At 72.3% G+C, this 16602-nt stretch overlaps 3 protein-coding genes across 3 annotated transcripts in view; all 3 read left to right on the top strand.

Annotated features, from left to right (window-relative positions):
* Positions 1 to 223: 223 nt before the first annotated feature.
* Positions 224 to 2608, top strand: LCN8 (lipocalin 8; the record flags this gene model as incomplete). Its single annotated transcript, XM_084899114.1, has 6 exons — positions 224 to 337; positions 834 to 964; positions 1284 to 1354; positions 1777 to 1881; positions 2130 to 2219; positions 2421 to 2608. The coding sequence occupies 6 exons, from the start codon at positions 224 to 226 to the stop codon at positions 2606 to 2608; spliced, it is 699 nt and encodes a 232-aa protein (XP_084755240.1).
* Positions 2609 to 4732: 2124 nt separating this feature from the next.
* Positions 4733 to 16602, top strand: part of LOC311630242 (epididymal-specific lipocalin-5-like) — a gene marked incomplete at its 5' end in the record, with an annotated part of 21093 nt that continues 9223 nt past the window's right edge. Inside the window, 8 exons of the mRNA XM_084899113.1 lie at positions 4733 to 4828; positions 4957 to 5081; positions 5440 to 5519; positions 5970 to 6074; positions 6229 to 6330; positions 6730 to 6755; positions 6910 to 6935; positions 8460 to 8593. Coding sequence (XP_084755239.1) covers positions 4733 to 4828; positions 4957 to 5081; positions 5440 to 5519; positions 5970 to 6074; positions 6229 to 6330; positions 6730 to 6755; positions 6910 to 6930 — 555 coding nt within the window. The 3' untranslated portion in view covers positions 6931 to 6935; positions 8460 to 8593. The remainder of the gene's footprint in view (positions 4829 to 4956; positions 5082 to 5439; positions 5520 to 5969; positions 6075 to 6228; positions 6331 to 6729; positions 6756 to 6909; positions 6936 to 8459; positions 8594 to 16602) is intronic.
* LCN6 (lipocalin 6) lies at positions 11913 to 14709 on the top strand (the record flags this gene model as incomplete). The annotated part of the gene is made up of 7 exons (XM_084899111.1): positions 11913 to 11999; positions 12123 to 12262; positions 13218 to 13288; positions 13674 to 13784; positions 13863 to 13964; positions 14109 to 14159; positions 14615 to 14709. 7 exons carry the CDS (start codon positions 11913 to 11915, stop codon positions 14707 to 14709), a joined length of 657 nt encoding a protein of 218 aa, XP_084755237.1.

Below are 16602 nucleotides of genomic sequence, written 5' to 3'. Positions count from 1 at the left end.
GCCCCTGTGGGGGGGACCCCTGCTCTCAGGCCCCTGTGGACCCTGTGCGGCGTCCGCGCCGTCCCGGCCGGCCACCCCGGGCTGTGGGCGTCCGTCACACGGCCCGATGGGCCTGCTGCGGAAGAGGCAGGCTCCCAGTGGCCTGTGGCCGGCGATTGCATCACAGCCGCCCGGGATATAAACCAGGAGCCGGGCGGCGGCGGCGGGGAGAGTGCGGGCAGCCATGGGGCCCCGGCTGCTTGGCGCCGTCCTGGGCCTGGTGCTGGTGCAGGTGCAGGTGGCCGTGCAGGACCTGGACCTGCAGAAGGTGGCTTCCCAGCCTCGTCCTGGGGAGGGGGTAGGGAGGGGCCTGTGTCCCCCCAGCCCCAGCTGAGGCCGGAGCGGAGGCCCCGACCGGGGGGCCCAGCACCCACCCAGGTCGCCCCACCTGATGCTGGGGACACGGCTTCTTTTCTGTTGCAAAAACGGTCAAGAGTTTCCGTGGAGGACAGAGCTGTGCCTCCTCCACAGGCCGCGAGCTGAGCTCCTGGGCGGTTTTACTCTCTCTCCCTCTCTCTCTCTCTCTCTCTCTCCCTGCCCTCCCGCGGGCAGGGACCCGCAGAGGGGCTCCCCGGGGACGGTACACCGGCCTGGGGGAGGGCTCCCATGGGCACGGCCGGCCGATGCCGGGAGGGACCCCTCCGGAGGGTGGCCACCTGCTCCTTTGCCTCTCACCTCTCGCTGACCCCTGACCTTCCAGAACTGGCAGCTCCCTCCCCGGGGCCTGGGGCCCACCCCTGCCTCTCCGCCCGTCCCGGCTGCCCCCACGGCCTCGGCTCTGTCCCTCCCTCTAGATTGCGGGGTTCTGGCGGGAAGTCGGTGTGGCTTCCCACCAAAACCTGGCGCTGAAGACCCCGAAGCGGCCGGAGGCCCTGTTCCTGACGCTGAGCGGGGCCGAGCTGACCGTGAAGGCCGCGTACAATGGGTGGGCCGCTCCCCGCGCTCCGGGAGCCGGGGGGGGGGGGGTGAGCAGGTGTGCGCCAGGCCGCTCTGGGGCCTGGACGGTGTCCTCACTGGTGGGCCAGCCACCGAGACCTTGACCTGCCTCCCCCGCTGAGACCGACCGGGCTCTGAGCTGCACCCCTCGCTCTGGCCTCGGAGCTGAAGGTGGCTCCCTGGTCACAGAGCCTGGGGTGGGGGGTGCTGGGGGACTCGCCCTGTCTTTCCTGAGGACTCGCCCCCCCCCCCCCCCCGAAGTGTGCCAGCGGGAGACGCAGCCTAAGGAGCACTCTGCTTGCTTTCAGCTCCGGAGGCTGTGAGACAGAAAACATCGTGGGCGCAGAGGTCGACGTCTCGGGGAGGTTTGTTTTTCCCGGTAAGAGCTGTCCCGTTGCTGCAAGTACAACCCCGAGGCCCCTGCACACCTCACCGTGGCCTTGCTGTTCCCTGCTGTTCCCCTGCTGTTCCCACTCTGTTCCCCTGCTGTTCCCACTCTGTTCCCCTGCTGTTCCCACTCTGTTCCCACTCTGTTCCCCTGCTGTTCCCACTCTGTTCCCACTCTGTTCCCCTGCTGTTCCCACTCTGTTCTCACTCTGTTCCCACTCTGTTCCCACGCTGTTCCCACTCTGTTCCCTGCTCCTCTCCCGCTCCAGACTCTCCCACCGTCTCACCCACAAGCCTGTCGGCGGTCAGGGCTGCTCCTGCACGCCCCCGCCCGCCATGTTGGAGGGGTCGGTGGGGGGCGGGGGGAGTCTGACCCGAGGAGCTGCTCCCCAGCCTCGCCCCTCCCGCTCCCAGGCCGCAGGGAGATCCAGGTGATGGACACGGACTACGAGCACTACGCCATCCTGCGGCTGTCCCTGCTCTGGCAGGGCCGGGCCTTCCACGTGCTCAAGTACTTCAGTGAGCGCTGGGCCGGGCTGCGGCCTGTGCCCCCGACCCGCTCAGCCCCCCCAGCCTCCCCAGTCCCCCACTGCCCCTGCTGTCCCCCTCAGCTCCCCTCACCCCCACTTCCCCTCTCAGACCCCCACTGCTCCCCCTCAGCCCCCGCTGCCCCCTCAGCCCCCCTCAGCCCCTCTCAGCCCCCCGCTGCCCACTCAGCCCCCTCAGCCCCCCACTTCCCTCCACTCCCCCCTCTCCCGGTGCCCCAGCCCGCAGCCTGGAGGACCAGGATGAGCCCGGCTTCTGGCGGTTCCGGGAGCTGACGGCCGACACAGGGCTGTACCTGGTGGCCCGGCACGGTGAGCCCGGCCGGGGGCGGGGGCTGGGCGCTGCGGGGGGGGGGGGGGGGGGCAGGCACGGTGAGCCCGGCCGGGGCGGGGGGCTGGGCGCTGCTGGGTGGGGGGTGGAGGGGCGGGCACGGTGAGCCCGGCCGGGGCGGGGGGCTGGGCGCTGCGGGGGGGGGGGGTCCGGCGCCGGCCCCCTCACTCGCCGGTCCGCAGGGCGCTGTGCCGAGCTCCTGAAGGAGGTGAGCGTGCTGGCCGCTCCGCCCGAGGCCGCCCGCAGGACGCCCCAGCCCCGGCCTCCGGCGGTGACACGGAGCGGGGGCCCGGAGGCGGGCGGGGGCAGGCTGGCTGCGGGGTCCCCTCTCCACGTGGCAGGCGGCCGGGGCCAGGGCTGTGGACGCTGACGTCCGGCCTGGGGGCCCCATGTCCCACCCTCGCCCCGCCCCCGTGGGCCCCCGGCTCCACACGGCCCGAGGGGGCAGCCCCGCTCTGCCTGACCCCGGCAGCCGGGACGCCCAGCCCCCACGTCCGGCCCGCTGCCCAGGCCCTGGGCACCGCCGCCTGAGCCCCTTCTGTGTCACAGGAGCTGATCTAGGAGCCCGGTGCCCAGGCCGGACGCTGGGAGCCCCTCCCGTCCCCGCCCCTCCCGTCCCCGCCCCTCCCATCCCTCCTGCCCCTACTGCCCCCGCCCCTCCCGCCCCTCCCGCCCCTGCCCCTCCTGCCCCTGCTCTGGCCCCGGCCCCGGCCCTGGCCAGCAGCACTGGCCCCAATAAACCCCTGACCACACCGGCGCCCTGAGTCTTTCCTGGGCCGTGGGGCGACGGGTGTGTGTGTGTGTGTGTGTGTGTGGAGGGAGGTGGGAGGGGGACGGTGGAGGAACGGGGTGGACTCCATGGTCCCGTCAGACTCCATGTAAAAGCACGAGTTTCAGGATCAAATCACTGAGACATTCGGGCCGCCTGGGGCGGGGGCGCAGGGCAAACACACAGTGGGTGTCGGGCGGCCTCCATCCCGCCGGGGGCAGCCGCACCCGGGTCCGAGGGCCCTGGCCTGGCCCGCCCTGGCCTCCGCCCGGTGGCCTCCGGGTCCGACGGGCCACTGCACCCTGACACCCACCCTCCAGCTCCCTCAGAGCGGAGACCCACAAGCCCCTTACACATTTTAAAATTTACACATTTTTAATATCGATTTCAGAAGGAAGGGCGAGGAAGAAATAAGACATCAGTGATGAGAGAGAATCAGGGATCGGCTGCCTCCTGGGATGGAGCCCGTAACCCGGGCCTGTGCCCTGACCGGGAATCGAACCCTGAGCCACACCAGTCAGGCCACTTTTGCATTTTTATTCAGTCCCCCCGCCCCCTCCCCCGTCTGTCTGTCCCCTCACGATTCGGCCTGTCTGCGTGGGCTGGAATCTCCCTCCCCCCATCTCCTTCTGCTGGGTGGGGCCTGGATAGCACCTGGGGTGGGGGTGGGGGTCGAGGGCTGGGACCGCACGGGTGCGGGTGGGTGACCTCGGGCCGGCGTCACGCTCTCTGCACGGCTCACCACCTGCTCGGGGAGCTCCCTCCCGGCCGGGGGGGGGGGGAAGGGGCAATTCTGGGTTTAAAGAGCCAGAGGGCTCGCCGAAGCTGGTGTGGCTCAGTGGATAGAGCGTCGGCCTGCGGACTGAAAGGTTCCGGGTTCGATTCCAGTCAGGTGGCGTGGGCTCCGGCTGGTGGGCAGGAGCTGCCAGTTTGCCGTTTGGTGTTGGCTGTGGGGTCTTCCAAGGCTCCCGTGGGCCGGCCAGCAGGGCGGAGGGCCAGCACATCGGCCCACCTCCCCGCCCGCAGCGCCCGCGCGCTGTGCCGTCCGTCAGCGCCGTGGGGGCCGTGTCCTTCGTCTTGCCCCACTGGCCGGAGGCCCATGCTGCCCAGGTGGCAGGCCTGGGGCACGTGCGTCCTGGTCCTGGGCAGGTCCCCCTCAGCCCCCCACTCCTTGGGCAGCTTGAGCTTCCCGGGACGTCCCCCTTCATGGCCCCCACTTTTCCGTCACGCAGCTGCTCAGATGGGACACCCCGAAGGCAGCTGGGGGCTCCCTGCTTGGGGCAGCTGGGGGTCTTGGGGCAGCTGAGGGTCCGGGGGCAGCTGGGGGTCTTGGGGCAGCTGGGGGCCCTGGGGCAGCTGGGGGTCCCGGGGGCAGCTGGGGGTCCCGGGGCAGCTGAGGGCCCGGGGGCAGCGACCTCGCACACATTCCAGAGGAGACCCTCTCCCCAGAGTGACGTGACCCGCAGGCCATGCCCGTTCCGTCCTGTCTCACCCAGAGCCCAGCACCGCCCTCCGGCCTGGACGCCCTGTCTGAGGCCCCGGCGGGGGAGGGAGGCTCGGCCGACGGCAGCCGCTCCTGCCCGTGGGCCGCCCCCCCGGCCTGCGGGGGCGTGCGGCGGTGCCCGGCGGAGGATATAAACCGGCCGGCACCCAGCCGCGGCTCTGGGCTCGGGAACGGGTGCGGCCGCTCCGCCTGCCGCCTGCCGCCTGCGCCTGCGGCCGGCCATGACGGGCCCCCTGCTCCTGGCCCTGCTGGGGCTGTGTGTGCCGCTGGCGGCCGGCAGGCGGAGCTCGGTGGTGAAGGACTTCGACTTCAATAAGGTAGGGAGCTGGGCGCCTGCCGGGGGGAGTCCTCCAGGATGGAGCCCCCTGGCCGTGCCTGATGGCGGCCCGCTGGGCAGAGGGGGGCCCGGCCCTGGCGCCTGTGCTGAAGGCCCCCCCCCCCCCAGTTCTCAGGCTTCTGGTACGAGATCGCCTTCGCCTCCAAGGTCCACGCCCCGCGGGCCAGGCCGGTGGCGGGGGTGCAGATGGAGCGGGAGGGCGGCCACCTGGCCCTGACCACCGCCTACAGGGAGTGAGTGCCGTGCGGGGCGGGGGCGCCGGGGCCGGGGGCACAGGGCGGCCCTGGGGCGAGGGGGACCCTCACGCTCCTCGCACAGTGCATGGGTGACCTCTGAACTTCAGTCCTTCCCCTGGGACCCCCCTCCCAGGGGTCAAAGCCCCGCACCAAGCCTGGCGCGGCCGCTGTTGGTCGGCGGCCCTTCCCCGCACCCGCGGCCACGGGCCCGAGCCGTGTGCGCCGGGCTGGACGCGGTGAGGGGCGGGAGGCAGGATCGGGGGAGCCGGAGGGGGCCGGGCCGGGTGCCTCGGTCGGGGGCTCCTGCCCGGAGTGGGGGCCGGGGGGCGGCGGCTGCAGGCTCTGTGCTCCCCAGTGAGACGGGCTGCGTGACGGAAAAGTGGGTGGCCATGAAGGGGGACGTCCCGGGGAAGTTCAAGCTGCCCAAGGAGTTCGGTGAGCCCTGCCCGGTCCCTCTCCCCCCGCCGATCCCTCCCTCAGGCCGCGGGGCGGGAGGGGCGGGCGCCTGGACCTGGGGCCGAGCCCTCTGTGCCGCTCTGTGCCGCCTGTGGCCTCAGCTCCGGGGTCTCCCCTCGGAGAGGCCCAGAAGACGTCTGACTCGGTCTTTCTCTCCGGGCAGCCGGGCCCCCATTCCACTCTCCTCGGGGCGGGGCGGTCCCTTCAGGAGACCCCGGAGGCCCACCCCGTGCTCCGGGGGTGTGCGCACAGGCATGGGTGTGTGCACTCACACGCACGTGCACACGTATGCACACGTGTGTACACACGCGTGTGCCTGCACGAGAGAGAGCGGGCGAGCTGTGGGGGGCACGGCCTGGGGGGCGGGGAGGTGTGGGAGGTGTGGGTGGGGCCCGCCCAGCCTGGGAGCCGTGCGCCTGGCTTGTGCAGGAGACCAGGAGATCTCGGTGGTGAGCACGGACTACGGGACCTACGCCATCCTGCACGTGCAGGCCCACTCGGGGGCGGCCCGCGCCGGCCTCCTCAAGCTCTGCAGTGAGCGCGGGCGGGGTGGGGCCGCTGCTCCGGGTGGGGCAGCTGGACGGCGGGGGTGCGGGCCCTGCGGGGGGGCGGAGGGGAGGGGAGCGGGGAGGGGGGAGGGGGGGCGGGACGGGAGGGCTCCGGCCCACGGGGGAACTGTCCTCCGCAGGCCGGGCCCTGGAACATGACCAGGATGTCTTGGAGAAGTTCCACCAGGTGGCCAGGGACTGTGGCTTCTCCGAGCAGGACGTGCGCCTGCACACCTGGGACCGTGAGTGCCGGCCCCCCACACCCTCCTGCCCTCCCCTGCCCCCCCTCCCCGCTCCGCCCGCCTCACTCCCCTCCTGCCCTCCCCTGACCCCCCCCTCCGCCCGCCTCACTCCCCTCCTGCCCTCCCCTGCCCCCCTCCTCCCGCCTCACTGCCCCCCTGCCCCCCCCCCGCCCGCCTCACTGCCCTCCTGCCCCCCCCCGCCCGCCTCACTGCCCTCCTGCCCCCCCCCGCCCGCCTCACTCCCCTCCTGCCCCCCTCCGCCCGCCTCACTGCCCTCCTGCCCACCCCCCCGCCCGCCTCACTGCCCTCCTGCCCCCCCCGCCCGCCTCACTCCCCTCCTGCCCCCTTCCCCCCCCCCCCCCCCCCCGCTCAGCCCGCCTCACTGCCCTCTGTCCACAGTGACCTGCGCCAACCCGGTGCGGCTGGTGAGCTCCGCCCTCCACCGGGGGCTGCCCCCCCCCGCCCCGTCCATCTGTCCGCCCGGGGCCCGGGAGGGGGTCTGGCTCTGAGGGGCGGCTCTCTCGGTGGCAGAGCCCGGGGGGGGGTCCGGCGCCGGCCCCCTCACTCGCCCGTCCGCAGGGCGCTGTGCCGAGCTCCTGAAGGAGGTGAGCGTGCTGGCCGCTCCGCCCGAGGCCGCCCGCAGGACGCCCCAGCCCCGGCCTCCGGCGGTGACACGGAGCGGGGGCCCGGAGGCGGGCGGGGGCAGGCTGGCTGCGGGGTCCCCTCTCCACGTGGCAGGCGGCCGGGGCCAGGGCTGTGGACGCTGACGTCCGGCCTGGGGGCCCCATGTCCACCCTCGCCCCCGCCCCCGTGGGCCCCCGGCTCCACACGGCCCGAGGGGGCGGCCCCGCTCTGCCTGACCCCGGCAGCCGGGACGCCCAGCCCCCACGTCCGGCCCGCTGCCCAGGCCCTGGGCACCGCCGCCTGAGCCCCTTCTGTGTCACAGGAGCTGATCTAGGAGCCCGGTGCCCAGGCCGGACGCTGGGAGCCCCTCCCGTCCCCGCCCCTCCCGCCCCTCCCCTTCCATCCCTCCTGCCCCTACTGCCCCCGCCCCTCCCGCCCCTCCCGCCCCGCCCCTCCCATCCCTCCCGCCCCTCCTGCCCCTCCTGCCCCTGCTCTGGCCCCGGCCCCGGCCAGCAGCACTGGCCCCAATAAACCCCTGACCACACCGGCGCCCTGAGTCTTTCCTGGGCCTCGGATCGAAGGGGGGTGGGGTGGGGGAGTGACAGGGGAGGGGAGATGGGGGTGGGGGGTGCCACCGTGACTGCCCCAAAGAGGGCTCCATCTCTGCCCAGTGTGAGCCGGTGGGACGCCGCCCGGCTGCCTCAGGGGAGGGTCTGCTCAGGACTCGCCTTAAGGGCCTGTGACCTCAGTCCCTAAGGGGTCTGACCGACCGGGCGCTCAGTCCACGTGGCCTGAGCTCGCCAGGCCAGGCGCTGGCCTCGCCGAGAGCAGGTTGGTCCGCCGAGCGGCCGGGACGGCCGGACGCGTCCTCTCGGTCCCGGGGCTGCGCGTCCGAGGTCGGCGTTTCTGCCGTGGCCGTGGCCGTGTCTGTGGCCTCCGCCGTGGCCGTGGCCGTGGCCTCTGCAGTGGCCGACGCCTCGGGGCCCGCCCTCAGGCCCCGCCGGGACCCTGCCCCCCCCCCCCCGGGGCCTCTACCTGCCCCGCCTTTAGGGTTCCGCTGTAAATGGAGAATGTGAACTGGAAATACCGTCTCAAACACGCTCTCTGCTCGGACGTGGGCGTCGGCCGTTCCACAGTCCGGGCTGCGGCCACAGTGCGTGTCCCCGTGGTGCACCAGGAACCCCGACCCCGGGTGCGGGGGCTGGAGGTAACTAGGTCCTGGGGGGGGCCCAGGCTGGGTCAGTGCCCTGTGAAAGGCCACCCCCACCCTGAGGACCCCTAGGAGCACCCCCCCCGGGTCAGTGCCCTGTGAAAGGCCACCCCCACCCTGAGGACCCCTAGGAGCCCCCCCCGCAATGCTGTGCTGCGAACCGGCCGTCCTCTGCAGCCTCTGTCAGGCCACGGACTTGACAGCGCAGTGGACAGGATTGGCCTGAAGGCAAGGGTAATGCTTGTTTTTTGTTTGTTTTTTTTTAAGTATGTTTTTATTGATTTCAGAGAGGCAGAGAGGCAGAGAAATATCAATGATGAGAGAGAACCGCTGATCATCTGCCTCCTGCACACTCCGCACTGGGGACCGAGCCCACAGCCCGGGCCTGTGCCCTGACCGGGAATCGAACCGCAGCCTCCTGGTTCCTAGGTCAACGCTCAGCCCGGAGCTGCGCCAGCCGCCTGGCGGGGAACCGGAACCTGGGGCCCCTCGGGCGTGGGGCCGGGACCGGTGAGGTTTGTCTTCCTGTTTCACTCTCTTCCCTCAGGGCCTGCCAGCTGGCAGGCAGGGCGTCCTGGCCCAAGGTCAAGGCCAGAGGGTGGGGAGCGGAGCCGAGCGTGGGCGGGCGGTGACTGTGGTTCACCTCCTCCGTCCGGCTCCCTCGGAGGCTGCGGGGCCCGCCCCCCCGGAAGCCCTCCCAGGACCCAGGACTCGTCTTTCCTCCCTGATCTGTCTGTTCCCGTGGCAACAGCACCCGAGGGCAGCCAGCCCCGGGGCTGGTGTCCAGGCCGCACCGCCCACCACCGAGGCGGCCGCCCACCTCCTCCGGTGCTGGGCTCAGACGGATGCTGCTGAGGCCTCTGTGCTCTGTCCCAGGGGACCCCGGGGGCACGGCCAAGGCCACGGAGCGCAGAGGGGGGGGCGCCGTGTGGGAGGCCGCAGCATGGAGGCTGCCCGGGCCAGGGGTGCCCAGACCGGGGTGCCCAGACCGGGGGTGCCCAGACCGGGGTGCCCAGACCGGGGTGCCCAGGCCGGGGTGCCCAGGCCGGGGGTGCCCAGACCGGGGTGCCCAGGCCGGGGGTGCCCAGACCTGGGTGCCCAGACCGGGGTGCCCAGACCGGGGTGCCCAGGCCGGGGTGCCCAGGCCGGGGGTGCCCAGACCGGGGTGCCCAGGCCGGGGGTGCCCAGACCGGGGTGCCCAGACCGGGGTGCCCAGGCCGGGGTGCCCAGACCGGGGTGCCCAGGCCGGGGGTGCCCAGACCGGGGTGCCCAGGCCGGGGTGCCCAGGCCGGGGGTGCCCAGACCGGGGTGCCCAGACCGGGGTGCCCAGGCCGGGTGCCCAGGCCGGGGGTGCGGGGCCGGGGTGCCCAGGCCGGGGGTGCGGGGCCGGGGGTGCCCAGGCCGGGGGTGCGGGGGCCGGGGTGCCCAGACCGGGGGTGCCCAGGCCGGGGGTGCCCAGGCCGGGGGTGCGGGGCCGGGAGAGCAGGACGTGGGGCCGGAGGCCACGGCCCGCGGGGCAGGGGTGGAGTCCAGGAGGGAGTGGGCGCTTCTGTTAAGTTTTGGGGATGCTGTGCATTTTTTTTTTTTTTTTGAGTCGGACTCCATTTATCCACATCCATACAGAACGGGCTTGTGCAGGCAGCATTCACACACGCGGTGGCCAGCGATTCAACCCAGCAGCCGGGCAGGCCCTACACCAACAGTGACATGGCAGCCCCCAGAACCGGGCAGAGGGGAAATCAGGTCCTCGCAGCGCCCACCGCGTCCCGGAAACTGGCCTGTACCCCCCACCCCGCTCCTGCCAGAGTCCTCACCGTGAGGAGCAGGGGCTGGGGCTCCGGGTTTCCCTGAACACCCTCACACCGCGGGCCTGCGTCCGCCCCGCCCCGCGGCCGCCGCGCCCAGGTCCCCGTTCCTCGGCCGGAGCCGTCGCTGAGGTCCCGGGCGCGAGCAGGGGCCTCCCGCCATCGCCACCGCCGCCGCCGCCGCCGCCACCGCCACCGCCACCGCCACCGCCATCGCCATCGCCATCGCCATCACCACCGCCATCGCCACCGCCATCGCCATCGCCACCGCCACCGCCATCGCCACCGCCACCGCCATCGCCATCGCCATCGCCACCGCCACCGCCACCGCCACCGCCACCGCCATCGCCGCCGCCGCCGCCACCGCCACCGCCGCCGCCGCCGCCGCCGCCACCGCCACCGCCGCCGCCACCGCCGCCGCCGCCGCCATCGCCACCGCCACCGCCACCGCCGCCGCCGCCATTGCCACCGCCACCGCCATTGCCACCGCCATCGCCGCCGCCACCGCCACCGCCACCGCCATCGCCATCGCCGCCGCCGCCGCCATCGCCATCGCCACTGCCATCGCCATCGCCATCGCCATCGCCATCGCCACCGCCACCGCCACCGCCACCGCCACCGCCACCGCCATCGCCACCGCCACCGCCACCGCCGCCGCCGCCATTGCCACCGCCACCGCCATTGCCACCGCCATCGCCGCCGCCACCGCCACCGCCACCGCCATCGCCATCGCCGCCGCCGCCGCCATCGCCATCGCCACCGCCATCGCCACCGCCACCGCCACCGCCATCGCCATCGCCGCCGCCGCCGCCATCGCCATCGCCGCCGCCATCGCCACCGCCACCGCCACCGCCACCGCCACCGCCACCGCCATCGCCATCGCCATCGCCACCGCCACCGCCATCGCCATCGCGCGCTCGGTGGTGGCCACGGGCCCGCGTCACCCCGGGGCCGGGCCCGCACCCCGGAGCCGAGCGGGAGCCGAGCGGGAGCCGAGCGGGAGCCGAGCGGGAGCCGCCCTCGGGGACCAGCGGGCACGCACCTCCATCATCCGCCCCCCTCGCGCCAAAACGCATTTTTAATGAATGAAACGAGAAGCCCCCAGAGCCACTCCCTCTGGAAGAGCCGGCGGTTCTCATCCGTCCCTGACGTGACCCTGGCCTGCTGCTGCCTGGGCTTCAGGACAGTGTTTGTCTGTCTGCCCGGCCGGCGTGGCTCAGGGGGTGAGTGTCGACCTAGGAACCAGGAGATCAGGGTTCGATTCCCCGTCAGGGCATGGGCCCAGGTTGCAGGCTCGATTCCCAGCGAGGGGTGTGCAGGAGGCAGCCGGTCCAGGGTTCTCTCTCTTTCTTTTTTTTTTTTTTTTATATATATTTTATTGATTTTTCACAGAGAGGAAGAGAGAGGGATAGAGAGTTAGAAACATCGATGAGAGAGAATCATCGATCAGCTGTCTCTTGCACACTCCCTACTGGGGATGTGCCCGCAACCAAGGTACATGCCCCTGCCCAGAATCGAACCTGGGACCTTTCAGTCCGCAGGCCGACGCTCTATCCACGGAGCAAAACCGGTCCCGGCCAGGGTTCTCTCTTATCTTGATGTTTCTATGTCTCTCCCTCTCCCTTCCACTCTGAAATCAATTAAAAAAAAAAGAAGAAAAAAAAGAGCAGTGTCTGTTCTTTCCAGAAGGGGCAGGGAGGGTGGGGGCCTCGGGCGGGCGCGGGGAGGGGTGCGGCCTGGGGTGAAGGTGCTCGTTCTGGAACCTTCCGGGCGGAAGGGAGTGCTGAGACGAGGGGCTGGCCGGGCACACCCCGCTGTCCCTGTCTGGGCCGGGCACGGAGCCCACGTCTCGGCGATGTGGCCGCCGTGCCAGCCTGTGGTTCTGGCCGCCCACAGCGGCTCGGCCATATAACGGCGCCCCGGGGCCGAGTGGGACCGGGAGCATGAGGGCTGTGCTGCTGACCCTGCTGGCTCTGGCCGCGGCGCCCGGGGCCCCGGCCGTGTGGCTGGGGAAGCTGGACCCGGGGCAGGTAACGGCCTCGGCCTCCCCCAGGGCACGGTGCGGGGGCGGGGGCTGGCCAGAGCCAGGGGCGCCCAGGTGGACGGGGCGCCTCTGAGCCTGGGGGCCCTCACCCCTGCGCCTCCTCCGTCAGCTCCTGGGGTCCTGGTACGTGGTGGCCGTGGCGTCCGGGGAGAAGGGCTTCGCGGTGGAGAAGGCCACGAAGAACATCGAGGGCGTCTCGGTGACACTCACGCCCCAGAACCACTTGAGGGTGCTGGCCTCCCGCCACCGGTGAGCGCGGCCCCACGCGGGGCCGGGAGGGGCCGGGAGGGGCCGGCGGGCCGGCGATGGCGGAGTTCCCGCTGAGCCCAGCTGCCGGGCGCAGAGGGGGGGGCGCCCGCACATGCGTGTCCAGCCCGTGCTCCCTCCCTCCTGGTCAGCTCTGCTCTGAGCACCTGGGCCTCTGAGTCTGGGCCCTGGACTCCGGGCCTGGGGGGCTCTGGGCAGGACATGGCCCCCGGGGGCCCAGGCCAGGCGGCCCCCCACGCTGCGGGCCCTGCTTTAGAGTTCGGTGGCTCCCTGGGACCCTCAGGCACACGGGACAGGTGATCGGTGAACCACGTGTGATACAGACTGTGCCAGGTCAGCCCACAGAGTGCCGTATTTATTTATTTAAAAAAATATTTTATTGATTTTTTACAGAGAGGAAGAGAGAGGGATAGAGAGTTAGAAACATCGATGAGAGAGAGTCACCGATCAGCTGCCTCCTGCACACCCCCTACTGGGGATGTGCCCGCAACCAAAGTATTGTACATGCCCTTTGACCGGAATCGAACCTGGGACCTTTCAGTCCGCAGGCTGACGCTCTATCCACTGAGCCAAACCGGTCTTGGCCAGAGTGTGGTATTTAAAAAATAGATGTTTTTATTGATTTCAGAGAGGAAGGGAGATGGAGAGAGAGAGAAACATCAAGGATGAGAGAGAACCATCGATCACCTTCCTCCTGCACGCCCCAAATGGGGACTGAGCCCCTGACCCAGGCCTGTTGCCCTGACCGGGAATCAAACCCTGACGTCCTGGTTCATAGGTCAACACTCACCTGCTGAGCCCCATGGCGGGGCTGAACTGTCTTCTGTGGCCCTGTGTCTGGACTCTGTGTAAATGGTGGGCCTGAGTGGCCCTGGCCCTGAGTGGCCGTGGCCCTGAGTGGATGTGGCCCTGAGTGGCCGTGGCCTTCTCCTCCCAGGCTGGAGCGGTGTGAGCTGAGTGCCATGGAGCTGCTGAAACAGAACTCTGCCTGGGTGTTCGAGAATCCCTGTGAGGAGGAGCCTCGTGGTCCGGTCCAGGCGGGGGTGGGGTGGGGTGGGGTCCGTTTCTCGGGCCTCGGCCCTCTTAGCATCCCCGGAGCCGCATGGCTGGGAGGCCCCAGCGAGCTCCCCGCCTGGAAGCGGGGGACCCCTCACTGTGGCAGAGGGCTGACCTGTCCCCGCCACTCTCTGCGGGACCCCAGCCCCTCCGTGGGGTGCAGGGACGTGGCACGTGGCCCCGGGGGGACAGGGGACGGGGAGGGGGCCCTTCGCACCCCAGTCACTCCCATGTGCCCTGACAGCTCTGGGCACGGCCGGGGCGGGCGGGGGGACGGCCGGGCTGGGGCCCGGGAGGCCTCTCGGAGCCTGACCCCCCACCCCCCGCCCGGTGCCAGCGCTGGGCGTGCTGGAGTACCGCGTGCTGGGCACCAACTTCCGGGACTTCGCGGTGGTGCTCACGCAGCTGGAGCAGCGGGACGAGGCCTTCTCCACGGTGGAGCTGTACAGTGCGTGGCCGGGCGGGTCCGAGGTCGGGAGGGCCAGGCCCCCGCAGCCCGGCCGGCTCTCAGGCGCCCTCCCCGCAGGCCGCTCGCACCAGGCCAGCCCAGAGGCCCTGCGCCTCTTCGCCCGCTGGAGCCGGGGCCTGGGCTTCCTCTCGCAGCAGCAGGCCCGGCTGCACCCCGACCGTGAGTGTCCGGCTCCGCCCGGGGCCTCAGGGAGCCAGGCAGAACCGGGGGGCGGTCTCAGGGGAGACCAGGGGCCGGGCCTGGGGAGCGGGGGCTGGGGGCTGCAGGAGGCCGGGCCCTTCACCGCCACCTGTTCCCCTCCAGTCACCTGCGCGCACAAGGCCTTCCAGGTGAGCTGCCGTCCAGCATCGTCCGGTGCGGCCGGAGCCAGGGCCTGGGCCTCCCATCCTGAGGGCAGCGGGGTCAGGGGTCAGAGGCTGGGGGCAGGGGTCAGAGGCTGGGGCTGGGGCTGGGGGTTGGGGCTGGGGGTGGGGCTGGGGGTTGGGACTGGGGCTGGGGGCTGGGGCTAGGGCTGGGGTCTGGGTCTGGGGCTGGGGCTGGGGGTTGGGGTCTGGGTCTGGGTCTGGGGCTGGGGGTTGGGGACTGGGGTCTGGGGCTGGGGCTGGGGGTTGGGACTTGGGCTGGGGGCTGGGGCTAGGGCTGGGGGCTGGGGCTGGGGCTGGGGCTAGGGCTGGGGGCTGGGGCGGGGGCTGGGGCTGGTGCTGGGGGCTGAGGGCTGGGGCTCGGGGCTGGGGCTGGGGCTGGGGGCCGGGCTGGGAGGCAGATGCCCTGCGGTAAGCCTGGGTCCCCATGTCTGCCTTGGTTTCCAGTGAATGCTGTGGCCGCCAGAGGGGAGGGTGCCCCCGTGTCCGGGGGGAGCTGGCCGGGCTGCCCTCCCCGCCCGGCTGCCCAGGGGCTGGCGTAGGGCCTGCCGCTCGGGTCTCTGGCTGAGGATCCAAATAAAGCGATTTCACAGCCGTCCGGCCTTGCGTGTGCGGAGTGGACCCCGGGCCCTGCCTTCGCGGGCTCTGGTCGGCTCTGGTCGGGAGGGAGGGGACGGGGGGCGGTGGGCTCCCCCGGGCTGACCCCTGGGGGTGAGCCGGCTCTGGGACAAGAGGCTGCCCACGGCCTCGCCTGCACCTGTGTCTGATGAAGGCCCCGGGTCCGAGGGGCTGGCGGGAGCGGCTGCTCGTCCTGTCACCGAGGCCCCGGGCGGCGGCTGGAGCAGGGCCCGGGCTGGTCTGTCCGTCCGGGTGCCGGGCCGAGGAAGCTGGCCCCAGCGCAGGGCTTGGCTGGGCGGCAGTGTCCTGGGCTCCAGTTTGGCCGAGCCGGGCCTGGGCTTGGGGCGGGGGTGGGGGCGGGAGCAGGGGGCAGGGTCGGGGTCCGGGTCAGGGTCGCGGTCCAGGGTGGGGGCAGGGGTGGAGGTGGGGGCGGGGATGGGGGCAGCAGTAGGCCTGAGCCCGCCGTCCTGTGAGCTGGGCTCTGCCTGGAGCCCCGCCTGGAGCCCCGGCCGGAGGGAGGCCGGAGCGAGGCCGGAGGGAGCGGAGGAGGAGGAGGGCGGCCTGTCACTCAGGGCCGGTGCCCACGGGCCTCGGTCAAGGAGAGCAGCACCCACACGCTCCGGAGCCCGTGTGCACACGTGTCTGGCCGGCCCGGCCGTCCGTCCAGGCCCTGGCATCGAGGAGGCAGCTCCAGGCCATGGCCGCCAGGTGAGACCACTCCGGGGGCTCCGCCTTGGTGACGAGGGCCCAGGGGAGAGACGGGGAACAGGACGGCCTCCGTCCCAGGGCCCAGGCCGGCCGCCCAGGGGCTGTGCAGCTCTGAGGGCCGAGGGTGGGTGGGGTGGGGGGCGAGGGTGGGGGGGGCCGTGCCCTCTGTGCGGGGTGAATGGGGGCCGTGCCCTCTGTGCGGGGTGAATGGGGGCGGGCTCTCTGTGCGGGGTGAATGGGGGCGGGCCCTCTGTGCGGGGGGTGAATGGGGGCGGGCCCTCTGTGCGGGGTGAATGGGGGCCGTGCCCTCTGTGTGGGGACCGGGTGAGGACCCACAGCCCCGCCCTCCCCGCACCCACCCCCGCCCTTTGGCAGCGCCAGGACGCTGTGGTCCTGCAGACGGGCAGGAGATTTAAGCTCGGCGGCGTTGGCGCTGAGCGAGGAGGGCGAGCATGGGGCCGGGGCCGGGGCTGGTGCTGGCGCTGGTGCTGGCTGTGGGGGCCCAGCCCCCGGAGCAGCGCCCCAGGGAGTCCCACAACCTCAACTGGAACAAGGTGAGCCCGTGGCCCCTGGGCCACGGCCGCCACGGAGGGCAGGGGCCGCGGGGGGGCATCCTGAACACAGGGCGGGGAGGGGCAGGAACCCCTCGGCCCAGCGGGCTGCCCGCCGGCCTCTCCGGGGGGTGGACGGCCTCTGTGGCCCCCGGGCCGGGAGCCCGAGGTGGGCAGAGCGGACGCCCCGACCGGTGTGGCCCCAGGTTACCTGGACGTGCCGGGTGGCCAGGGGGTGGAACGAGCAGGGAATGTTCTGGAATAATGAGGCTGCTGGCCGTGGCGGTGCCGGTGGGGGTGGCGGTGGGCACAGGCCGTGCCTGGGAACGCGGTTTGCAGCAGGAAGTCGGCGGGACGGGTGCCGGGGGGTTGGGAGCCCCCGCGGACGGAGGCTCGGCCCTCGGTGCCCCTCCGCCCTCCACGGGGCGGGCGCCGGTCCGGGGGTCTCTCCCCAGCGCCCCCTCTGCAGTTCTCAGGCTTCTGGTACATTCTCGCCATCGCCTCCGACGCCCGGGCCTTCCTGCCGGGCCGGGACGCGCGGCGGCTGGGGGCGGCGCT

The sequence above is a fragment of the Pipistrellus hanaki genome (genome assembly GCF_964339955.1).
Source record: "Pipistrellus hanaki genome assembly, chromosome: 11".
In the NCBI taxonomy this organism is placed as follows: Eukaryota; Metazoa; Chordata; class Mammalia; order Chiroptera; family Vespertilionidae; genus Pipistrellus; species Pipistrellus hanaki.
The sequence above is the reverse complement of the archived record's forward strand: the minus strand, read 5'-3'. Positions and strand labels throughout refer to the sequence as shown.